Source organism: Pollicipes pollicipes, unplaced genomic scaffold, assembly GCF_011947565.3.
Source record: "Pollicipes pollicipes isolate AB1234 unplaced genomic scaffold, Ppol_2.1 Scaffold_7231;HRSCAF=8579_pilon_pilon_pilon, whole genome shotgun sequence".
NCBI classification, from domain to species: domain Eukaryota; kingdom Metazoa; phylum Arthropoda; class Thecostraca; order Pollicipedomorpha; family Pollicipedidae; genus Pollicipes; species Pollicipes pollicipes.
The window spans coordinates 4,174,801-4,197,297 of record NW_023597034.1 but is presented as its reverse complement, the minus strand read 5'-3'; the positions used below and the strand labels follow the sequence as shown (position 1 = coordinate 4,197,297).

The 22,497-nt window shown below is 54.8% G+C and overlaps 1 protein-coding gene across 1 annotated transcript; it reads right to left on the bottom strand.

Moving 5' to 3' along the window:
* Positions 1–2,834: 2,834 nt before the first annotated feature.
* Positions 2,835–20,879, bottom strand: LOC119109175 (P-selectin; the record flags this gene model as incomplete). Its single annotated transcript, XM_037232751.1, is given in 5 exon segments — positions 2,835–3,050; positions 4,656–4,866; positions 8,146–8,204; positions 15,320–15,434; positions 20,415–20,879. A coding segment is annotated over 1 exon segment (58 nt), but the record flags the coding sequence as incomplete, so codon positions are not given.
* Positions 20,880–22,497: the final 1,618 nt, after the last annotated feature.

Sequence of the window (22,497 nt, the reverse complement as noted above, 5' to 3'; positions counted from 1 at the left end):
TTGCGTCTACGGGACTAGGCGTCTTAAATATTTGCAATTTTTAAGCCTTTAGACGCCTTGGACGCCTCAGCCTCCGAATTCGAACCTAAAGGTTTTAAACGGGGAGAAAATATTTACAACTGAAACGTTAATAACACATGTGTTTTCCCTGAGTTTAGCAATTAAATGTGACCAGAACATAACGCTGCTGATTCTTTCATGTTATTTGGAACCGAATCAGAAGAAAACCTCCAATTTTTTGAGACTACTTAACGAGTTTGACTGCACGAAATGTGAGAGGGCAACCAGATACTGCTGCATAGGTCGCCAGCAAGCTACCTTCATCCATATTCAGACTTGTGTGCTCCTGTAGACAATCGTAGCGCGCAAACCTGATATAAGAAAACATGGTCTGAAGCTCCTGGATTTTCTGCGTTATGGAATCAGAGTTTTTATTCTGACTGATAGCAGCCCTCCATACGTCAGGTGCTGAGTAAGCGATGTTTTAGAGCAAGCATCGGTTTTATTGTCAGAACTTACAGTTTCAAGTCGTGCTCACAGTCATGAGTGGATAAGACTAAGCAAAACATGCATAAGCAAATCAGCGCACGTGAGACTAGAACTGGTCCGAATAAGTACCAACACTGCCGCTAAAATGATGCAAAAAAGGAAGCAGTAGGTCGTAACAAATCAATAGCTGAGCATTCAACAAGAAAGCCACGTTTGCTTATGGCGTCACGCAACAAGTTATATTCAAGGTCGACAACTGTTAGCGTAAGAACTCTGGTCTCACAATCCACAAAACAGAACAGACGGAACGGAAAAGGTTGCGCACCTTGGAAATGCAAAGAAACCAACTAAATCCCTTCCATGGCCCAGAAATTTTCGCGTCCAGCCCACGCCGGCGCATCGCGTGCTGCCAGACTTCTGTAGACGTCCAGCAATTTTGTTTCAGCATGTCTTATGACTTTCGTTGAATACTTCAAGAACGTAAATCTCGGTCAGCGTACACCGGGGGGGCTTATCACTGCTCGGAACTGCTTCCAAGACATCGGGTGCACATTCTTTTCTTTGCGTCCCTTTGTGTGCCTCTGACAAACAGGCTCCGGCGATGCCGACGTGGGAGCATTCTGCAGACGTTTGAGCATGGTGGGAGGGAGGCCCAGTGGCCATGTGTTTCCTTAGTTTGCGGTTTGCGGCGTTTACCTAATCCATGTGCGTGCCGACTCTAAGCTTCTGGTGTTGGTAACCCGGTTGGGGTGCGGAACTGGAGCCTGGGGACGGAGTCTGGAGTGAAACAACAGGAAACCGATTGGCCCACAGAATGGGAGCCGGTGGGTCATAGTGGCTAGACAGGACCGGAACCGGATGGTCAGGATGGTGGGACAGGACCGGAGCGGGAGGTCAGAATGGTGGGACAGGACCGGAGCGGGGGTCAGATTGGTGGGAAAGGACCGGAGCGGGAGTCAGATTGGTGGGACTGGACCGGGGCGGGAGTCAGATTGGTGGGACTAGACCGGCGCGGAGGTCAGATTGGCGGGACTGGACCGGGGCGGGAGTCAGATTGGTGGGACTGGACCGGGGCGGGAGTTAGATTGGTGGGACTAGACCGGGGCGGGGGTCAGATTGGTGGGACTGGACCGGGGCGGGGGTCAGATTGGTGGGACAGGACCGGAGCGGGGGTCAGATTGGTGTGGACAGGACCGGAGCCAGGGATTCAGAGAGGTGGGACAGGACCGGGGCCAGGGATTCAGAGAGGTGGGACAGGACCGGAGCCGGGAGTCAGATTGGTGGGACAGGACTGGAGCGGGAGTCAGATTGGTGGGGCAGGACCTGAGCTGGGGATCAGAGTGGTGGAAAAAATCGGAGCCGGGAGGTCAGAGTGGTGGGACAGGACTGGAGTCTGGGGAGAAAGTGGTGGACAAGACTGCGGCCTGAGACAGAGCGGTGGGACATCTGGGAGCTCAGCTGGTAGTCAACACCGGGCAGGACTTGGTAAGACAGGACTGGCTACGAGCACCGATGTTTGACAAGAGGCATCGCGACAAGACTAGAGGCGCTCTCTAGATGCGCTCTGGAGAATGGACGGACCGACACCGGACCGAGTGTTTGGTGGGGAGCGGGCAGCAGTCGACACTGTGAAAGGACGGACCGACACCGGACCGAGGGTTTGGCGGAGAACGGGGCGGCAGTCGACACTGCGAAAGGACGGACCGACACCGGACAGAGTGTTTGGTGGGCAGCGGGCAGCAGTCGACACTGTGAAAGGACGGACCGACACCGGACCGAAGGTTTGGCGGAGAACGGGGCGGCATTCGACACTGCGAAAGGACGGACCGACACCGGACCGAGGGTTTGGCGGAGAACGGGGCAACAGTCGACACTGCGAAAGGACGGACCGACACCGGACCGAGGGTTTGGTGGAGAGCGCGGCAACAGTCGACACTGCAAAAAGACGGACTGCCACGCATGTCATTGAGGGAAAATGTCTTTAACCTTGAGCTATGTACACTTTTTTTTCTTCTCGTCCCTCCTTGCGCCTCTGGCAAACAGACTGCCGTAATGCCGACGTGGGAACCGCCGGAATCAAATGGTCAATTGGCCCGCCGTCCGTAATTAGCTGACGTGAAGTGAGGGACACCTCTCAGAAGCTGGGAGCTGTCCAGACACCTGTGTGAAGGTCAGCTCCGCCCCCTGCCATCGGTCACACCGTGTGACTCCCGCAGCCGTCGCCGTCACGAAGCGCGAAGCAGCCCGTCCCGCCCCATGCATCCGCATTCTAGAGCGGCGTCAACGGAACAGACGGCGGCAAGGACGGCGGCCTCCTGGCCGGCCGAGCGGCCGGGCGTGCTGACCTTGGGCGGTGAACACCTGCACCTCGCAGACAGAGAGCACGCCCACCACGCCCACCATCTGGACGTAGACGTAGCGGCCGGTGAGCGGGCGCGCGCACTCGAAGTCCTTCTCCTGGCCCTCGGGCAGTGCTCCCGGGAACCAGGCGCAGAGCCGGTTATCCTGCAGTGTCTCGCTGTCGCCGACTCTGATCTCGACGCCCTGGAGCGCCTGCTGACCTGGGGACGGCAGCGCACGCGCCCCGTCACCGACGCACGCACAGACTCACTGCCAGCGCGCGCGCCCGGTCACCGAGGCACGCACGAACTCACTGCCAGTGTGCGCCCGGTCACCGACGCACGCACGGAGTCACTGCCAGCGCGCGCGCCCGGTCACCGACGCACGCACGGACTCACTGCCAGTGCGCGCGCCCGGTCACCGACGCACGCACAGACTCACTGCCAGCGCGCGCGCCCGGTCACCGAGGCACGCACGGACTCACTGCCAGTGCGCGCCCGGTCACTGAGGCACGCACGGACTCACTGTAAGTGCGCCCTCACGCCTCGGACGGCGTTAGTCATTTAGTGACAGGTGCGGTGGTGGAAGGTTTGAAAATGTACGTCACTAGACCACGTGATATGTCGCTGGTACACGCCTACTTTGTAAACGCAGCCTTGCAACCAGCTCAGCATGCAGCTAAGCAATGTTTCCCAAAGCTTAAGTACCCTTCGAAGAGTGCCACTTATGACGCTTCGTTGAGTTCGTGTGACGATGTTCTCATATTCGACAACTTTTCCATAAGTGAAGTGTTTCGAGCTATCTTGCCAGCTATCGTCCAAACATTTCGGTCGATGAGTGTATTACGACCATTACCTGCATAACATATCGTTGTTGGGAAAACCAACACAAATTAAGAGTATTACTTTGTAGTGGTGAGCAGGGAGGCTAATGATATTTTGCCCATAAAAGCGGCTACTTCAAATCGAGATTCTGAGCTCAGCAGGAACCCACAAAACTGGTATTTCCGGTCAAATCGACGGCCGCTCTAACTGTAACGTCTTACCGACGCGTCCGCTCTGTGAGTGAAATATTACAAAACAGGTGGCATACTCCCTTTAACTTGTCTGCGAGTTTCATAGGACGAAAGTCGCAAATCATCAATGTAGCTGACGCGCCCTATAGCCGATAAAAAGAAACTACGCGTTCACGCACATACCTGACATTTATGACACCATGGGGGCGTACATGCCAGAACTAGCACAGAAATAACAGTAAACTTTACCGACACATCCTAGCCCTGACTGACTGAGGCTTCAAAAGCTGACGCAAAATGCGCCCTGTCTCGGTCCGTAAGCTCACAAACGCAATCTTAAGCGTTTGCGTTTTCGATTTCGTCCTAAAAAGCCAGTTCCCGCACACACAGCCTGCACAAGAAGCCCGCTGCGTGCAAGGTCATCGCGTGACACGGCGTGCTGCGACTCATTATGGACGGCGAGCTGCTGCCGCCGGCCGCGCCCGGCTGACCGCGGCCGAGCCGCAGACGGCGGAGCAGCGGGACGGAGAGAGACTGAACGCCGTCAGACTAGGCGGTGTGGAGGGAAGGAGAGGGTGGGCTGATCACGGAGTGGATCACCCAGATAGAATGGCTGACCACAGCCTCACTAGACGGCGGGAAGAGACAAGACCGACCGCAGAAGAGACGACACAGACTGGTGACAGATCTCCAGCAGCCTAACCAAACGGCTGAGACACGGGGACACTGAGCTCAACCTGCTGTAAGACCAAGACAAAGAGGGGATCTCGACGCACGCAGGTGACGAGCACCAGCAGACGGAGGGACCCACCGCAGCAGCCGCGCGTGACGACCCGGATCAGCTGGACCGGGTAGGTGTCCAGCAGGTCGACCCGCCACCACGGCGACGTCTCGTTCAGCGTCTCGGTGCACTTGCCGCCGTCGTGCAGCGACGTCCGGTCCCCGTCGTTGCCGTTGGAGGCCGGGACCGCCGCGCGCCGTCGACGACTGGCTGGACGGCTTGCCCTGCGCCACGTTCGTCACTGGGGACAGGCGGCGGAGAGTGGGGTCACACACCTTGAGAAAGGGGAAGGCGGCTTGCTTTGTGCCACAGTTGCCACTGGGAGGAGGCTGAAGAGGGTTGGAAAGACGGTTTGTTCTGCCCGGTATGTGCCGCTGGGGGCAAACAGAAGAGCAGGGCGGTGGACGGCTTGCCGAACCTCTGCGCCAAGTCCGCAAGTGGGAGAGGCGACACGTCCAACGGTGCTGACAACAGTTCACAGCACACCTTCAACTTAAAAGTCGTCCAGCACATATGGATGTTTTGGACATCGGGTGTTTAAAGTGGGCACGACGGATGGTCGCGAACCAATGGACCAGCATGGAAAATGAGTTGACTGCCACGAATGGTCAGCTTCAGTCTGCCAGCCAGTTCGTGTTCAGAATTGGCTACGTCGACCAATGCCGTAAATATTGGCCAGCATCGTTGAATTAAGCGTCAGGCGTCGTCAAATCTTTAAACCCACAGACTTGGCTGTTGAAGTTTTAAAGCACAATTAGTAGTTGATGACAATGGCATTCGTGTGTCGCGTGGCCTGTTAGTTAGTAGGCCTGCAGCCGAAGGCCAGACACAGGGGCGTATCCAGATAGAATGGGAGGGGGCCAGCTGCCATATTCCGAGGCCATTACATTGTTGTTTGAGAACGACACATTTTATGGTCCATAATATTTCGTATTTTGCTCAAGAAGTCACGTCAATGTGAGGTCAATCCGGTTTCTGGAAACACCCATGACATGTTCTGCATTGCGCCCGCGATGTTTTGTTCAACACAAACAAAAGCTGAGGGATAGCGACGAGTGCATGCATATTTGCAGGGGCATGCCCTCAAAGAAGCTTCGGAGGCACGTAAACCCGCTACTAAATGTATGACATACATGGATATGCACGTGATTAAATGATGACAGCTGAAAGCTACAGGTAGACACATAATAATAAGAAAATTGGAGCAAGCGGTGTTGTCTTGCGACACGTCAGAAATCGTCCACACCTGCGGCACGATAAACTCGCTGTTCATGAAAACCTTGAGCTGTGTTCCCCGTCCATCCTGTAATCCTGCGTACACCCCTGTATGCTCGTCACACAATAACGGGCCTGGAACTCTCACCTTCATACCGCAATCAAGATCAGGCGATACGTGTCGGGCTTCTCCAGGAAAAACAGCTGGATGGCGTGTTTGATCCCGACCGACACGAACAGACGGGCTTTCGTCCACAGTGAACTGCACGGGGGCTCGCCGCGAACTTCCGCTGAACTGGCGAATGCATAGCTGCAGTTCACCGAACTGAGGCCGGTGCTGATGAATTGTGAATTGTTGATCGGTTGGTGTGAATTAATGTGAATTGACGAAATTGATGAAATTGTGAATTGATGAAATTGATGAAATTGTGAATTGATGAAATCGGTGAATTGTTGATGCCGGTACCCACTGTACCACTGACCCACCACGCCGAGGGAGCGCGCCACTCCCAGGGCAGCACGCTCACGTTATGGGGCTGGTAACTTGGTCCGCACGTACGGACATGACACCGCTAATCAACCTATCGAAACAATACGAGCACCTGTATCAGTCAACAGCGAGAAACGAGGCCAATCCTAAAACAGTCCGGGCGGCAGGGCTGATCCATGGTTACTGCCAGCAACAGAAATAGCTCCAGACTGGTTCCGGTTCCGACCCCACGTTGGCGCAGGTGACGAAGCTGTCCCGGATCACCGTAACCAACGGAACGCAAACCGTATCGGTTAATGTGACAGAACTGATTGAGGCTAAGACGCATGGCCATGAACGGCTCCCTTCGGATTTAGCAACGCGAAACGTTCATGAATCATAAATCTCTCCAACACATGCACATGCCGCCAGATTACGGAACAGACCAGCGATGGCCAACAGCGTATGCTTAGCAAGGCGATCCACCATAGCGCTGTTGAAGCAAATCATTATTTAACTCATGCTACGTTGTGCACTGGCGGTATGCTCATCTGAAAAACACACTCCCAGAAGGTGTTCCAAAATGCTAGTCTATACAATCGCCCGAGGCAGTTTCCGATCGTGCCGCGAACATGTCACCACCGAGCATTCATCGGAGTCGGGCCGGACTCGAGCCGTCACGCGCCTGGGCGTGATGCTCTGGAACGAGGACCCAAGGGAATGATTCGTTTTTAAAGAAAACCGAGCTCGTACGCGAGCTCAACTGTACCAAAACTGTGCGCTCGGACGAGGGCTCAGACAGAGCGTAAAGTAAATGTGACAGGGACTCGGATGCTGATTCTGCAAACTTAGATTCCCATTTAAGTTAAATCGACGGTTAAATGGCATATCTTTATTACAAAACGTATGGGGTGAGATAGCCATTTTGGCGCGAAGCATAGATGCAGGTATTGCTATGCTCATTTGGTTGCGTTGGATTCGGTGAGTTAGACTCGTTTTGGGTGTTTTCATTTGGTATCCCTATATCATGACAACATATACACTAAGCATCGGTTGCCATCCTGACGGATGAACAGGTCACTATCATATGACATTATCAGCACACTCCTACAAGATGATAACTGTTCTAGTGATGACTTGACACAACGCCGGGTCGGGACATAAGGTTAGGATTGGGTGAGACTTGGTGAGGTTTAAAACCTCGTACGATTTTCATTTTTGACGGTCTCTTTTCCTGACTAAATCACACATTTCTTCATTCTGTGCGATCCGGTAAGAAACCAGTGAACTTGGAATGAAGGCGTTAAGATTCCGATTCACAGTCAAGCTCGAACTCAGGCTCATTGCCCAACAAGGAGCGAAGCGCTGTGAGAATGTTTGGACTTTGGTTGGGACTTCGACTCATGTGGAGTGTCAAGGATCGACTCGAGACTCTAAATCTGACTCATTGGCGCAGCCAAGGCGGAGAGGGGGGGAGGGGGTCCCCTACTTAGACCCGCAATCATAGATGGCTCCAAAAAGAAAGTAAAAATCAGCGAGTGCGTTCTTACTGAGCTCACCCCCCCCCCCTTCCCCATTAATAAAGCCCTGACTGCGCCCGTATTCAGACTCAAAACATCAGCAGCCGCTCTTCGACTCGGACTTGGCGTTTTGGACCAACACACACCTGATCACCGCCCAAGTCGTCGGGGCAAACCCAGATTAGCCTTTGTAATGGTACCAGCCTCCGTCGCCGGTCGCGGCTGAGCCAGGTGCCAGCCGCCGCTCGCGTGGCCCCAAGGCCGACTCCCTCCCCCGGGGGAGGGGGCGGGACCGGTGCTGCGAGTCATGACTCACCGCAGGACGGCGGCTGACCGGTCCAGGTGTCATCGGAGCTGCACAGGCGAGTCTTCTCCCTGTCGACCATAGATGGCAGGTGAAGGGAGCTGACGGGTACCGTGCTTACAACGTCATCCTGCCAAGACACTGCTGTAGGCAGGTAGATACTTGGTGCAGCTGTTAAATGTACACTGACAGACCTATCAAGGGAACGGATGCAAGCTATTATTAATGGCTAAGCCCATTGCGGCTTAGTGCCCGTGAATTTTACGGTACCTTGAGGACCGGGAAGAAGCTAACACACGAACCACAAGTGTGCAAAGTTTATTCAGAAAAAATCAAATTGCTCTGTGCTTTTCTTCCCTGACATTGCGATGCCACGAAAAAGATAGGCCACAGCTCTCCTAAGGCGACGCGAAAAGCAAAGTATTTCTGTCTGCACATTTATCAGATAGCATAAAGACATACTGAAAGGCTATAACTGTTGAAGAAGTCACCTGAGTTTGCTACAGCTCCATTACGATGCATCCAGTAAGAAAAAGCAGACTTTCAGTAACAACCAAACCAATTTAAATCGATGAGACGAGAGCGCGACGCGTTAGACACATGGAGAGGCTGCGTCTACGAAGCAGTCAAACGAATCCAACGCCAAAACCCACCCTTTTCACTCGACCCCCGCCCTGACGCCAGCTCCACGTGCATGCACACAGGACCGTTCCGTGCTGACCGCAAGGGGAGCGCGCGCGCCGCGGCAGCGCCGGTTCGGGAAGCGCTGGTGCCCGGCGGGCGGGGCGCGCCCGCCGCGGCCGCCAGCCGTCAGGACCGGCACGCCACGGCCGCCGGTCCGTCAGGACCGGCACGCCACGGCCGCCGACACAATGGACCGTTGTCTGCCGGGCGGGGACGGCGCGACGGGGGCACTCCCGGCGCGCCGCTGCGGGCGGCGCCGGCGCAAACTGGAGCGCGGCGCGCAGCGGCTGGAGGGAAAGCTCGGAACGAATGCCGGTCGGTCAGTCGGAGCATGTCGCGGCGCCATGGTGTGCCCGTGCGGGCCACTTCAAGCGGAAGACTTCCCGGCAAATTTGCACGTGATCAGGAACATAACTGGTCCAACGCTAAAGGCGAGACCGGCGTTGGTTGCGCATGATTTTTTTATCTTAAGCAGCAAAGCTCAAGTATAGTTAAAGATATTGATGCGTGATTTGTGTCGCTAGACAGCCTTGCCCTTGCGTATAAAAACGCACTTAATTTACTTGGAGTGTTTGCTTCTTGTGAGTGATACACTCGAGCAAAGAAGCGAATCTCAAATGTCCCAATTCACTCCGTGACGGAGTCAATGCGGTCGGTTGGTGGGGCCAGTAGGTTCACTACATAAAATCAAGATAAAAACACGCATATTCATTCCTTTACCCTCGTCGAGATAATTGTGCAACTATCACAATCATTTCTTAAAAGGCGTGCAACAATGGCTGCCTCATGCAGCAAAATCGTCGTCTCTTTGAATGCCGCGTATGCAGACTCATATCGACCTTACTCAACGAACGAACGAGACAAAATATAGGCTTTTGCAGCTTAGACTGTCTGCCAAAATCGGGAATAGAAAGCTACTCCCAGCGGCACAGACAGTTATATCGCTGTTAATGGTTACCAGACGTTGTCATCTGCCAGACGCAAGGCTTGTACAATTTCCTCCCTTCGTGAGACACATATTCTGTTTAATCGCTGGCAGTGGCACCGTTTTGCCAAATGAACACTTTCTCGCCTCCAGTGCGTAACACGTGTGCCCATCGCTCACGCGGATAACACCGCACGCAGCGCTCCCCAAACCGACTGTTACTGAATGAACCACATCATATCATGCAGAACTTCTCATCCGTATCTGACTCGGATTCTTCTACCGGTCGGAAGAGCTTTCTTTTTGTCTGTTCTCGTTTTTTGCCCTTTCTCGTCTTAGTTTTCATCTTGCATGCACTTTTTTCTGTGGTTTTGTTTTCTCTCGTTTTTGTTGCCGTTTTTCTTCTTTCTGTTCTGCTCCTCTAGCGGCGCATTCTCAGGTGTATCAGTCGGTGCCGCTGCTTTTCGTCGACGAGCGTTTCATTTTCCTGCGTGGTTTACTTTTGGTGAGCTTAGACGTGTGCTGGTGAAAAGCTTCTACCGCTTCCTGAGGAGGTAGGGTGATGGAAGTGTTCTCTTCTCACGGTGGACCAAGGCTATTCAGAGGTCCATCTTCGGCAGACGGCCCATGGCGGACGAGAGGTTCCGCTCGGCCCGATGGCTCGAGGCGGTCTAGGAGTTCCCCTTCGCCTGACGGGCCAGGCCAGTCCAGGGGTCCTCTTAGCGCGACGATTCGGGTTGGTCCAGCGCTTCCCCTTCACCAGACGGATCGGCGTGGTCCGGAGGGTACTCCCCGCGTGCGCGGCAGACGGGGCCACAGCCACTGGAGGCGGTGCCACCAGATGCGCCGGCGGGTCCCGCAGCCGGCACCGTCCCTGGGTTTTCTCCGTTTACCGGTCTATCTGCGAGCTGGGATGGCGCGACGTCATCCTCAGTGAAGATGTCGAGATAGCACGGGAATATCCCACAACACTTGAATCCGCCCATGACGTTCAGCAGTGATGCTACCCGGGGCCACACATCCCCACGATCCTTGGCAGGTCATGTATCCTCACAGTCTTGCCTGCGTTGGACCGCATCCATGCATCTTACTGCGCGGCCAACATCCGTTTGAACGGATCATAGACTGCCTTGTCAAGCGGTTGGAGCTTGTAGCTGCAGTGCGGTGAAAAGGAAAGCATCACCTCTCCATTTTCCTTGGCCATGTTGAGGACGTCTAAGTCCAGGTGAGGGCTGTGGCTGTCCAAAAGTAGCAGCACTGGATCGTCCAGCGACGCTTCGCTTCGCATATGAAGTGGCTCATGGAGCTGCTGAAGTCCTTGCCCGTCATCCAGCCGGATGGGTTTGCTGTCCCGGCACTGCCCGGTGGTCCATCTCTGAGGACGCTGTACTTGAACGTCTCATGGGAGAATACGAACATGGGAGGAATCGTCTTGTGGGGGATTACGAACATGGGAGGGATCGTCTTGTGGGGGTTACGAACATGGGAGGAATCGTCTTGTGGGGGTTACGAACATGGGAGGAATCGTCTTGTGGGGGTTACGAACATGGGATGGGATCGTCTTGTGGGGGATTACGAACATGGGAGGGATCGTCTTGTGGGGGTTACGAACATGGGAGGGAATCGTCTTGCGGGGGTTACGAACATGGGAGGAATCGTCTTGTGGGGGTTACGAACATGGGAGGGATCGTCTTGTGGGGGTTACGAACATGGGAGGGATCGTCTTGTGGGGGTTACGAACATGGGAGGGATCGTCTTGTGGGGGTTACGAACATGGGAGGGATCGTCTTGTGGGGGTTACGAACATGGGAGGGAATCGTCTTGTGGGGGTTACGAACATGGGTGGGATCGTCTTGCCAACAGCGGAGATTGTCCCACAGATGTGACCAGCGTGCCACGCTCAGCCGAAGTCATCGCTCCCATCTGTTTGCGGCCTCTTTCAGCGATCACGCTGCTCGGCTTCTGGGCCGTCGTCAGGTCCGTCCCGTCGACGTTCCAAATGCAACTGTGAGTGAAGTTATGCCTTTCCGTCACAGGCGCCACCTTCTGGACAAGTGTGTCGATGTATGCATGCTGAAGCGCGTGGCTGGCGCCAAGCTTGCAGCCTCTGGTGTACGGATTGAGAGAGTGGGATAACGTTTCAGAAAAGCGCCGAGCCAGTCGGGGCCTGCACGCCGGTCTCTCTTCCATTGATGTGGGCATCTTTAGGTTGCACACGCCTTTGCATATCTGCATACTAGTAAACGCATGCCCTCAGCTGTGAGTCCGAAGTACAAAGCAGTTGCCTCTTTGACGTCCGTTCCCAGCTGCACATCCTGTTTATCATTAAAAAACGAGAGGCTTAGCATTTCCAATGGATCGCCCAATGCCATCTCTTCTGGCCCGTTTCATATACAGAGTAAGAGTATTCCGATGAATCACACATTCTTCTCCTACAGACCGGACACTTCTGTTGTGCACGACGACCTCAGCTTTAGCACGTCGCATGGCGCCGGCAGGGGTTAAACCCCTGTTGCTCTTTCTCTTGCATGTCCTCATTCTGTAGATGCGTCAGTGTGCCATAATCGCTTTTGCAAAACTGTGTACGAGGCCGAAGAGAGACAGGAATGTCTTCACCGCAGCGCTAAGGAATCTCATGAGAGTAATTTGGGATGGACGGGATGTAAAGTAAAGGACTGGGTGTGTGTAAAGTAAGCACACCTCCACACTTGCACCCAACATATATTTTTTTTTGAATGATGGTTTAATGTGATACTTACCCCATACGACGGCCATGAATATGACTGACGACGCATTTTCATTGGCTCAATCCCATGAGGGAGTTGGGCCATCGTCGAAGGCGACCGAGGTAAATTAGGCCGCGACCCAACCCACCCCAGGCTCATCCGCCCCGACGAACCCCGGGCGGCGGTCTCCACTCAGAGGTCCCCTGGCACATGTCGGATGATCCATTGAAGTCACGTGGCACATGTCGGATGATCCGCGGAAGTCCCGTGGCACATGTCGGATGTTCCGCGGAAGTCCCGTGGCACATGTCGGATGTTCCGCGGAAGTCCCGTGGCACATGTCGGATGATCCGCGGAAGTCCCGTGGCACATGTCGGATGATCCGCAGAAGTCCCGTGGCACATGTCGGATGATCCGCGGAAGTCCCATGACACATGTCGGATGGTCCGCAGAAGTCCCGTGGCACATGTCGGATGATCCGCGGAAGTCCCGTGGCACATGTCGGATGATCCGCGGAAGTCCCGTGGCACATGTCGGATGATCCGCGGAAGTCCCGTGGCACATGTCGGATGATCCGCGGAAGTCCCGTGGCACATGTCGGATGATCCGCAGAAGTCCCGTGACACATGTCGGATGATGCGCGGAAGTCCCGTGGCACATGTCGGATGATCCGTGGAAAAACAGTGCGAGGCTGATTGAGGCATAAATATTTACAGTTTAACCGCACTAAAGGATTTCAGAATGCTCTGGTTATGCACAAAGATATGAACAAATGTTTGCGACGGGAGAAAATCATTTAAGGTACCCAAAAATACACTTCCATCGATAAAAAATGACACTCACCACGAAGCGCGACGAGGTTCGACGTGCTAGTAAACGATGTATTCGGGCATGCACCGAAGCGATCTGAGTGACATCTGCTGGGAAATAATCAAAATATCTTTCTTGCCCCAACTTACCCCTGCCACCCCTGGCACTCAACCGAGGATGCCGTGCTCTCCGCAGTCGAATGCCCGGTCACCAACACCGACGACGGTCTTGAATCGTCGGTAACGACGATTGATTTGTCAAAGGCGTTCGATGGCGTCGACCACAACGCGGTTCTCGCCCCAAACGGTCTCGGAATGGCATTACCGATGTGGAAAGGTTTAGGAGCTATTTGAGTGATCGAGGGCACGTGCTGCGTGGAGGACGGTTCACTCTCCCCATGTCACGAGGTGTATCTCAGGGCTCCATCATCGGGTCAAATTTGTTCATTTTGTTTGCTAACGATCTATGTAGATACTTGACTCATGGCCGCCTTATCTCCTGCGCTGACGACACCATGCACGTGGACTGCCCCCCCCCCCCCCTCCCAGACGGACCGGGTCTAGTCGACCTCAAAACCAGACTGGAGCTTACCACACGTGAGCTTCAGAACTGGTTCAGTGCCACGTTTCCCCAAATAAACGAAACAAAAAGCCTTTATGCTCGCTGGGTCAAAACAAAACTGGAAAAAGTCAGCTGACTTCCACTGAAAAGTAAACGGTTCAATTTTGCGTGCCTCAAGTAGCATCAAGCTCACGGCATCATAGTTGGCTCCGGTCTATCATGGGGTGCCCATGTCTCGAGCGTCATGAAAACATGCAATGGCTTCTTCGTTGCTCTGTCTCAAAATCATCATCCGGGCGTACGTGTTTCCTCATATCGCGTACTGCCTGCGCGTGAGGGATGGGGGGGGGGGGGGGACAAGAGTCAACTGCACAAATTTAAAAAAAAATCAACTTTGCTGCCAGAGTAATCACCGGCTCCAGAAAGTACCAACATGTAACTGTAGCTCTAAATGCCCTTGAGTGGTCGAGAATTGAAGTCATGGTGGCGCACCGCGACGTGATTAAAATGTTTAGGGCTCTGGAATAGGCAGGCGCGCCTCGCGAGGTCCGCGCGCTTTTGTCTCACGCGCCGCTGTTTCGATCCGTAAAGCGCGCGCCTCGGACAGAGGTGGTCTGCACCTGCGCAGACACAGACTAACCGCCACACAGAGGGCGTTTTCGTATCGAGCTGCAGCTGCCTGGAACCGCCTGCCACAACACTAAGCGCGTGTTGACCCACAACACCAAGACCGCTATACGCGATGAGATTTTTACCACCGACGACTGATCTGATTTGGCCCATAGTGCACTGATAAGTCCGTTGTAGTTCTTTGACCAGTATTCGTATCAGTTTATTGCATATCTTTTGTGTGTGCCTTCTCATACCGCAATTGTATGTCCTGAAACTGTAATAGCCACCATGTGGATTGTTTCCAACATACTGATTACGGACACTGATACTGGTAAACCAACTAGAGCTCCCCTATCATAAATTGTACTGACTTCACAGTTATATCGTGTCAAGAATAAAGAAATATGTGCTATGAAGCACGATAACTCTGAATTTGGCCACGATGCAATTGTGTCTGGTCGGCGGAGGAGAGTAGGGATGGGGTGGGGTGGAAGGGGGCGGGGGGGGGGGTGTTACTGTGCCTCCCGTTTTGCTTTCGCCCAGCGCTACCACAGCCATTGAGGCAATGGATCACCACGCCCAGATGAAAACCACCATGTGGCATGTGACATTTGGCACCGGATACATGAGACATAACCCGCATCTGGAGCCAGGTGCAAATATTTGTCCCGGTTTTAACAAGGGGTCCCCAACCAACCAACATAGCTCCCAAAATTTCACCGGGGCCGCTCCGACTCGTCTCGCGCCAACACCACCTCGTCATGACCCATCCTCTGCCCATGCGGCCGCAGACAGGCCAGTAGTAGCCGTGGTACTCAGTAATAGTGGCACCGTAGTGATACTGTTTTGGCACCGTAGTGGCACTCACCCGAGCCGCATGAAGCCGGGATCACAGCTGTACTTGGCCGTGGTGTTCTCGGAGAGCTGGTCCGAGCTGAGTCTGGCGTGGCTGTTGAGCCGTACCTCCGGCGGCGGGCACAGGCCTGCGGACAGCGGCACACACACGGCCTCAGACCGGAGGTGCCCGCACCCGCGCGTGACGTCACGTGTGCTGAGCCGCACGCCTCGTGGAAGGTCCTGATCCCGCACGCACGTCACGTGCTCTGGGTCAGCACGCCACGTCATGTGACCCGTGTCTGTGCCTCACGTCACGTGTGCTGAGCATGCACGCCACGTGGAAGGACCTGACCTTGCATGCACGTCACGTGATATGGGTCAGCACGACACGCTTTATGACCTGTGTGTGTGTGTGTGTGTGTGTGTGTGTGTGTGTGTGTGTGTGTGTGTGTGTGTGTGTGTGTGTGTGTGTGTGTGTGTGTGTGTGTGTGTGTGTGTGTGTGTGTGTGTGTGTGTGTGTGTGTGTGTGTGTGTGTGTGTGTGTGTGGTGTGTGTGTGTGTGTGTGTGTGTGTGTGTGTGTGTGTGTGTGTGTGTGTGTGTGTGTGTGTGTGTGTGTGTGTGTGTGTGTGTGTGTGTGTGTGTGTGTGTGTGTGTGTGTGTGTGTGTGTGTGTGTGTGTGTGTGTGTGTGTGTGTGTGTTGTGTGTGTGTGGTGTGTGTGTGTGTGTGTGTGTGTGTGTGTGTGTGTTGTGTGTGTGTGTGTGTGTGTGTGTGTGTGTGTGTGTGTGTGTGTGTGTGTGTGTGTGTGTGTGTGTGTGTGTGTGTGTGTGTGTGTGGTGTGTGTGTGTGTGTGTGGTGTGTGTGTGTGTGTGGTGTGTGTGTGTGTGTGTGTGTGTGTGTGTGTGTGTGTGTGTGTGTGTGTGTGTGTGTGTGGTGTGTGTGTGTGTGTGTGTGTGTGTGTGTGTGTGTGTTTGTGTGTGTACCTGTGCCTCTCATCACGCGTTCTAAGCCTGTATGTGACCGTAGAGGGTACGTACGAACCTCTACATCATGACATCTAAACCCACCAGCCACGGCACGTGGTCTAGAGCGGACTACCGCTCATGTCATCCAAACAGGTCAGCTCAGGTCAGTCAGGCGAGGCCAGCCGCACACCCCGGGAGTCGGGGATATAAACGAGGTGAGTCGGTGACATGACCGGGATCTAAGTCGCGTGACCAGAGTAAGTGTGCCGCATGAGCTGGGGTGGACGCACAATGAGAGGCACGAACGTCATGTCGCGAGACCCGAGCTGGCATGCAACCCGCGCGGAGCTTGTCTGTCACGTACGCCGGGCTTGTGTGTCACGTGGCCCGGAGCGCAAATGACTGTTAAATGACCCGTGATGTACGCTACATAACCTGGGTCTGTGAGTCACGTGGCAAGCACGACAATGGCCCCGGTTTGTGTGTCAACAACAAGGGGCCGGTCATCACGTGGCTCCGGACCGCACTTCACAGTATGAGGGGCCTTCACAACGTTGTGGGGCTGAGTTGCATTGCGAGGTGACGTGGGTGCTCAGAGCTCGAGCTGTGACGTCAGAGATGTGGTGTTTTTTAGGTGAGATGTCACTCATGATATGTGATGCTACTCCAGGTGCGATGCCACTTAAGATATGTGGTGTCACTCGTCATGTGTGATTTTACTTGAAATGTGTGATGCTACTCAGCAGATGTTATGTTACTCGAAATATGTGACGCTATGCGAGATATGTGATGAGATATGTGATGTTACTCCAAATGCGGTGTTACTCAAGGTACGTGATGTTACTGTAAGTGCGATGTCACTCGAGATATTTGATGTTACTCGAGATGCGGTGTCACTCAGAAATGTGATGTTACTCGGGGTGCGATGTCACTCAGAGATGCGATGTTACTCGAGGTGCGATGTCACTCAGAGATGTGATGTTACTCGAGGTGCGATGTTATTAAAAAATGTGATGCTACTCGGGATGCAATGTCACCCAGAGATGTGATGTTTCTTGCGATGTGACGGGATGCTCAGCACACAGACGCAGGCAGTTAAGTGGCGCGCAGAGCAACGAGAGCGAAGACCGATTGCTCACCAAAAACCAGACGAACTAGGTCGTCTGTAATTACTTGTCCAAGGAACCGGGTCTAAGTGTTGACGCCAGCAGGTCAGCCTAATTATGAACTAGGTCGTGGCTTGATGTTCAGATTAAAATTAGTGCACAAGGCAACAGTATGCTACAATTTAGCTGTCTAAATTCTCGTGAAGTCGCTGTTAGTTTAATTTGAACCGTTTTAACAGGCTCAGATTGCTACATATGAAAACGAGACTTAACCTGCACTGGAGTTGTTCAGCCAAAAGTCGGCCCGTTTAACTCTACCTGGCTCTGGCAATTACCAATGTCGTTAACTGACGTGAGGAAAACACTGCTGTCCTGATATTTCTGGCATTTGTAGTTGACAATGCTGAGGTCAGTAGCTGCAACGGTACATTACAACACACGTGCTTGGGCATTTTGCTGACATGCCAGCAGCAAGCCACATCTACAGTAAATGGATAATAGAAATATTTCCCGTTAACTTTTCGCCGCTGCGCCGTGCAACCACGCGAACATAACACGTAATGAACTGCCTTGTGCTACGGTAAACCAACTATGGTATATTGTTAGGTCCACGGTGAGCAAAGTCATCATTCGTAGCACAAGTCATCGCCCGGAGGCGTGCTTGGTTTATTATTCTGGCTGATATCACCCCGTCGGATCCGAGTCCAGGATAACTAGCGGCACGCGCTGCCGGTGCAGAATTCCAAGCGACTACATAGCCCGAGCGTTCAATACCCTGTGTACCAAACCAGTGTAGAACAAGCATCTTAAAATGATTTGACGTGCCATCCAGAAATAAAGGCGCCTCGTCATCCCCAGACGTGCGCTCGCTCGGAGAAGAGCACCGCCGCCCTGGCGCGGCGCGGGACCCAGCGGGCGGGGCGGGGCGGGGCCCGGCGGCGCGCCACCGGCCGCCGCGCGGGCGCCGCGGCCCGGCCGCCGCCGCCGGTGTTGGTGCAGTGTGTCAAGGCCAGCAGTGCAGTCACCCGGAGACTGCAGCGAAGCCGGCCGGGCGCCGGGCGGGTCGGGCGGCGACGCGCCGCTGGGCGACCCGGCCGGGTCGGAGCGGCGACCCGCCGCCGGACCACCGGGACCGGGCGTCGCCGCGGCTGACGCGACCGATACCGTGCAGGGCAAGACGGCCACCTCGTTTTGGGAGTGCCGAGTGCTTTGTTGAATGGCGTGATGCTTTACCTGATGAAATTTCATGGAAACAACATTGCGCGATTATGACGTCAAAAATGAATTTTACTTTACTTACTTTAAGCCGATTTGACACAGGATGTCGGTACCGTTCTCGAGTTGTTGTGCGTAGGCGTTTACCTTTTTACTTATTTAAGTAACCAGTCTGAGACGTGTAGTTTTGGACCTGCTCAGGGGTATAACCCCTGAGAAGGTCCAAAAAGCCAAAACGTTAGAAATTAAACTTGCTTTCCATATTGTAAATTCCAGTCCAATGCATTTTAACACGTCTTTTCAGGCATATCTTGTGGTGGCAGAATGGCACGGAGAGGCGAAAATCGGAAAGGGATGCGATAAGTAGGCCTTCATCTACCTCCTTTTGTCTGCTATAGGGCTCGGCGCAAAAGGGCTTCGCATTGCGTCTCAGGGCGTTTAAAAACTGCCTGACAACAAAGCTGGCGGTACTGGATCAGCCCCGAGTCACGCTGTTGAGATCCACCGCATCACCCGCCTGACCACTTCGCCTTTCGGAGACACAGGCAGGGTTCGCCGTTAATCCACGGAGATGACGAGAGAGGCTTTGCACGCCGACACCATGGCCTTCGCCCTATCCCAGAGGTCCACTCCCGGGAATGTAGCGGTGCAACAAGCCAGGCTCCATTTTTCCTGTTGCGACAGAAACCCAACTCTGTCCTGGTGTCAGAGCCGCGTCAGGTCACGTGGCAGAGGCCGGCCGCACAGAGCCGGCCACGAGTCGAACCCGACGGGCTCATGCCTGCAATCGAGGATGGTTCTGGAGTGGTGATCCCAGGCGGGTGGGTTGCAGGCGAGCGCCCGTTTCCATGCATCCCAGATTGGGATCGCACTGCAGGCGAGCATTGCGGCACAGCGCCTTCTACACAGAACGCTCGCGACAGCACGCAGACCGCCGATGTGAGGGCTCAAGGCATATGCCGAGTCAGGTTGGAAAGCTGCGGCCAGGAGGAGAAAACCGGCCCTGTGGACGGCGACAGGTCCTCGCGTGAGGTCAGTGATCCCTATCAGTCACAACTGGGTGACTGGGTAGAGCACCACCGCCTGTGTGCCTCGACCACACCCGGCCACACGCAGAGGCGACCCACGACATGGCAAGCCCCCGGCGCGGGCGCGACGTCGGACCGCCCTCGGCCACGGCCGACTCCCGCCTCTGTCGCGACCCGATAAACAGTATCAGGAGAGGGCTCATACATCCGGCTCATGGCTGTAAGCGAGCAGCAGAGCTCCTGCAAAGGCTGCAAAGTGCCGTGCCACCGTCGCACTCCCTCTGTTGGGCCGCGGCTCGGCCATCCGAGAGCGAAGGCCACCGATCGGGAGTCGTTCAGCCCCGTCTTCTTCTGGTATGGTTCGAATGCAGTCGCGTGCACAGGTCATATTTGCAAACATTACTGGAGTCAGTTGGACCAAATCATTTCAGAGGTTTTGACGCGCTTGTGAGAGCGGCGCAGCTAGCCAACGCAAGTGACGCGCCCTAAAAAAATAAATAACTAACGTGAAAACTATTTACTTGAATGCAGTCGCGTTTCACACGCTTATCACAGATCTGCGCGTGATCAACGCGTCGATCGTTGGGAAATGCCGCGTTACCCATTAGTCAGCATGCAATCGTCTTCAGTCCTACACACAGCAGCCTCGCGACGACACCAGAGCTGGAGCGGGCCGCGTCGTCGCCCGGCGGCGGCCGGCTGACGCTCCCATGAAGTCCCATTCAATCCCTCCTGCCTCCGTGTAGGCTGTCACACGCCAGCGGGCAGGCCGGCTGGGGGACGGGGGGGGGGGGGGGGGGAGGAGGAGCTCACCTTGAGCCGGCGGCGGAGCCAGGAGAGCGGCCCAGACGGCCAGCCAGGCAGCGGCGGCCGTCAGCGGAGCCGTCCGCCGCCTTGTGTCGGTCTCCATGCCGGGGCGCCGGTCAGGTCAGCCTCGGCCCGCGGCGTCCCGCATCCCACCGCCCGACTCCCGTCCACTGGAGAGACACCGAGACGCGCGCCCGCTGGAGAGGTCACACCGAGACGCGCGCCCGCCAGAGGGTCACACCAGCTGCCTGGCGCAGACCGGGGCGGTCTCACGTGACCAGGCGGGGGCTCACTGCCCCGCTGGCTGCAGCTGGCCAGCGCAGCCGCCTAGCTCACTGGGGCACGGCGCTGGCTGGACGAGGCGGCCCGCTGGCCCGTCGGTCGGCTCGCTGCCCCGCCGTCGACCGAAGTGGAGCAGCAGCGCACGGAGACGAGCGCGCGGCACGGCGGCGGCGACCTCTCTCGCTTTCACCGGCCGGCGGACGACTGGTGGCGGCCGGCGGACGGCGCCGCCGCCTCCGCGGACCGCCGCTGTGACGTCACGTCCTCGCCTGCCGACATCGGCTCGGAGCCGGTGAAGCCGGCGCCACCTGGCACGGCGTGGAGACGGTGGGGGCGGACTGTGGGACAGGGGCGGCGGATGCAGGGCAGGGGGCGGCCAGGTGAACCGCGGTTGCAGGTCAGGCGGCGAGACGGGAAACTCTCAAGACAGAAAGACGGAAGGCGACAAGATGGGTGGAAAGCCCCAAAGACGGGAAGACGGGAATAACGGGGAGACGGACGGGAAACGCCAAAAAAATACTAAGCAAGATAAAACAGGGTGTTGTGTACTTTGTTGTAGGAACTGTTAAGGACGACAGAAGAGTAGCAAGATCCCCCGCATGTTTTTTCAGCATAGCAGCTGTTGCACAAATCGCACCCGCGATTTATGGGACATAATTTCTCGGTGTACTTTGTGCACTGTGCAAACACTGCCTTAATGTATCTTTATCCTAACAATTGATTGATATCGTCGTTTATTCCGTAGCCGCATATTTTCAGCATAATAAGAAATGCCCCCCCCAAAAAAAAACAGGAGCGCAGGGCTCATGTTCTTAGGTGACTGCGAGTAGAGTTGAGGAATTCATTAAGTGATCTACGCCAATCTGCGTCGCACCCTTGGGGGGTGCAGTTTCAGAAAATGAGTTGGAGGAGAGAGAGAGAGAGAGAGAGAGAGAGAGAGAGAGACGAGAGAGAGAGAGGAGAGAGAGAGAGAGAGAGAGAGAGAGAGAGAGAGAGAGAGAGAAGAGAGAGAGAGAGAGAGAGAGAGAGAGAGAGAGAGAGAGAGAGAGAGAGAGAGAGAGAGAGAGAGAGAGAGAGAGAGAGAGAGAGAGAGAGAGAGAGAGAGAGAGAGAGAGAGAGAGAGAGAGAGAGAGGAGAGAGAGAGAGAGAGAGAGAGAGAGAGAGAAGAGAGAGAGAGAGAGAGAGAGAGAGAGAGAGAGAGAGAGAGAGAGAGAGAGAGAGAGAGAGAGAGAGAGAGAGAGGAGAGAGAGAGAGAGAGAGAGAGAGAGAGGAGAGAGAGAGAGAGAGAGAGAGAGAGAGAGAGAGAGAGAGGAGAGAGAGAGAGAGAGAGAGAGAGAGAGAGAGAGAGAGAGAGAGAGAGAGAGAGAGAGAGAGAGAGAGAGAGAGAGAGAAGAGGAGAGAGAGAGAGAGGAGAGAGAGAGAGAGAGAGAGAGAGAGGAGAGAGAGAGGGGAGAGAGAGAGGGAGAGGGAAGGAAGAGAGAGAGAGAGAAGAGAGAGAGAGAGAAGAGAGAGAGGAGAGAGAGGAGAGAGAGAGAGAGAGAGAGAGAGAAGAGAGAGAGAGAGAGAGAGAGGAGAGAGAGGAGAGAGAGAGAGAGAGAGGAGGAGGAGAGAGAGAGATAGAGAGAGAGAGAGAGAGAGAGAGAGAGTCCTCGGCTCTTGACTGCGTGCGTGACTCTTGCAGGTACGACAGAAAAAGTTAATCCGGCTGGGGAAGGTGGAACGGTAGTCGATACCGTGCATTAACATACGCATGGCAGTGGCGGCGGAGGCTCTTTAAGGGTAAGGTGCCAAAGTCGATCTTAAAGTC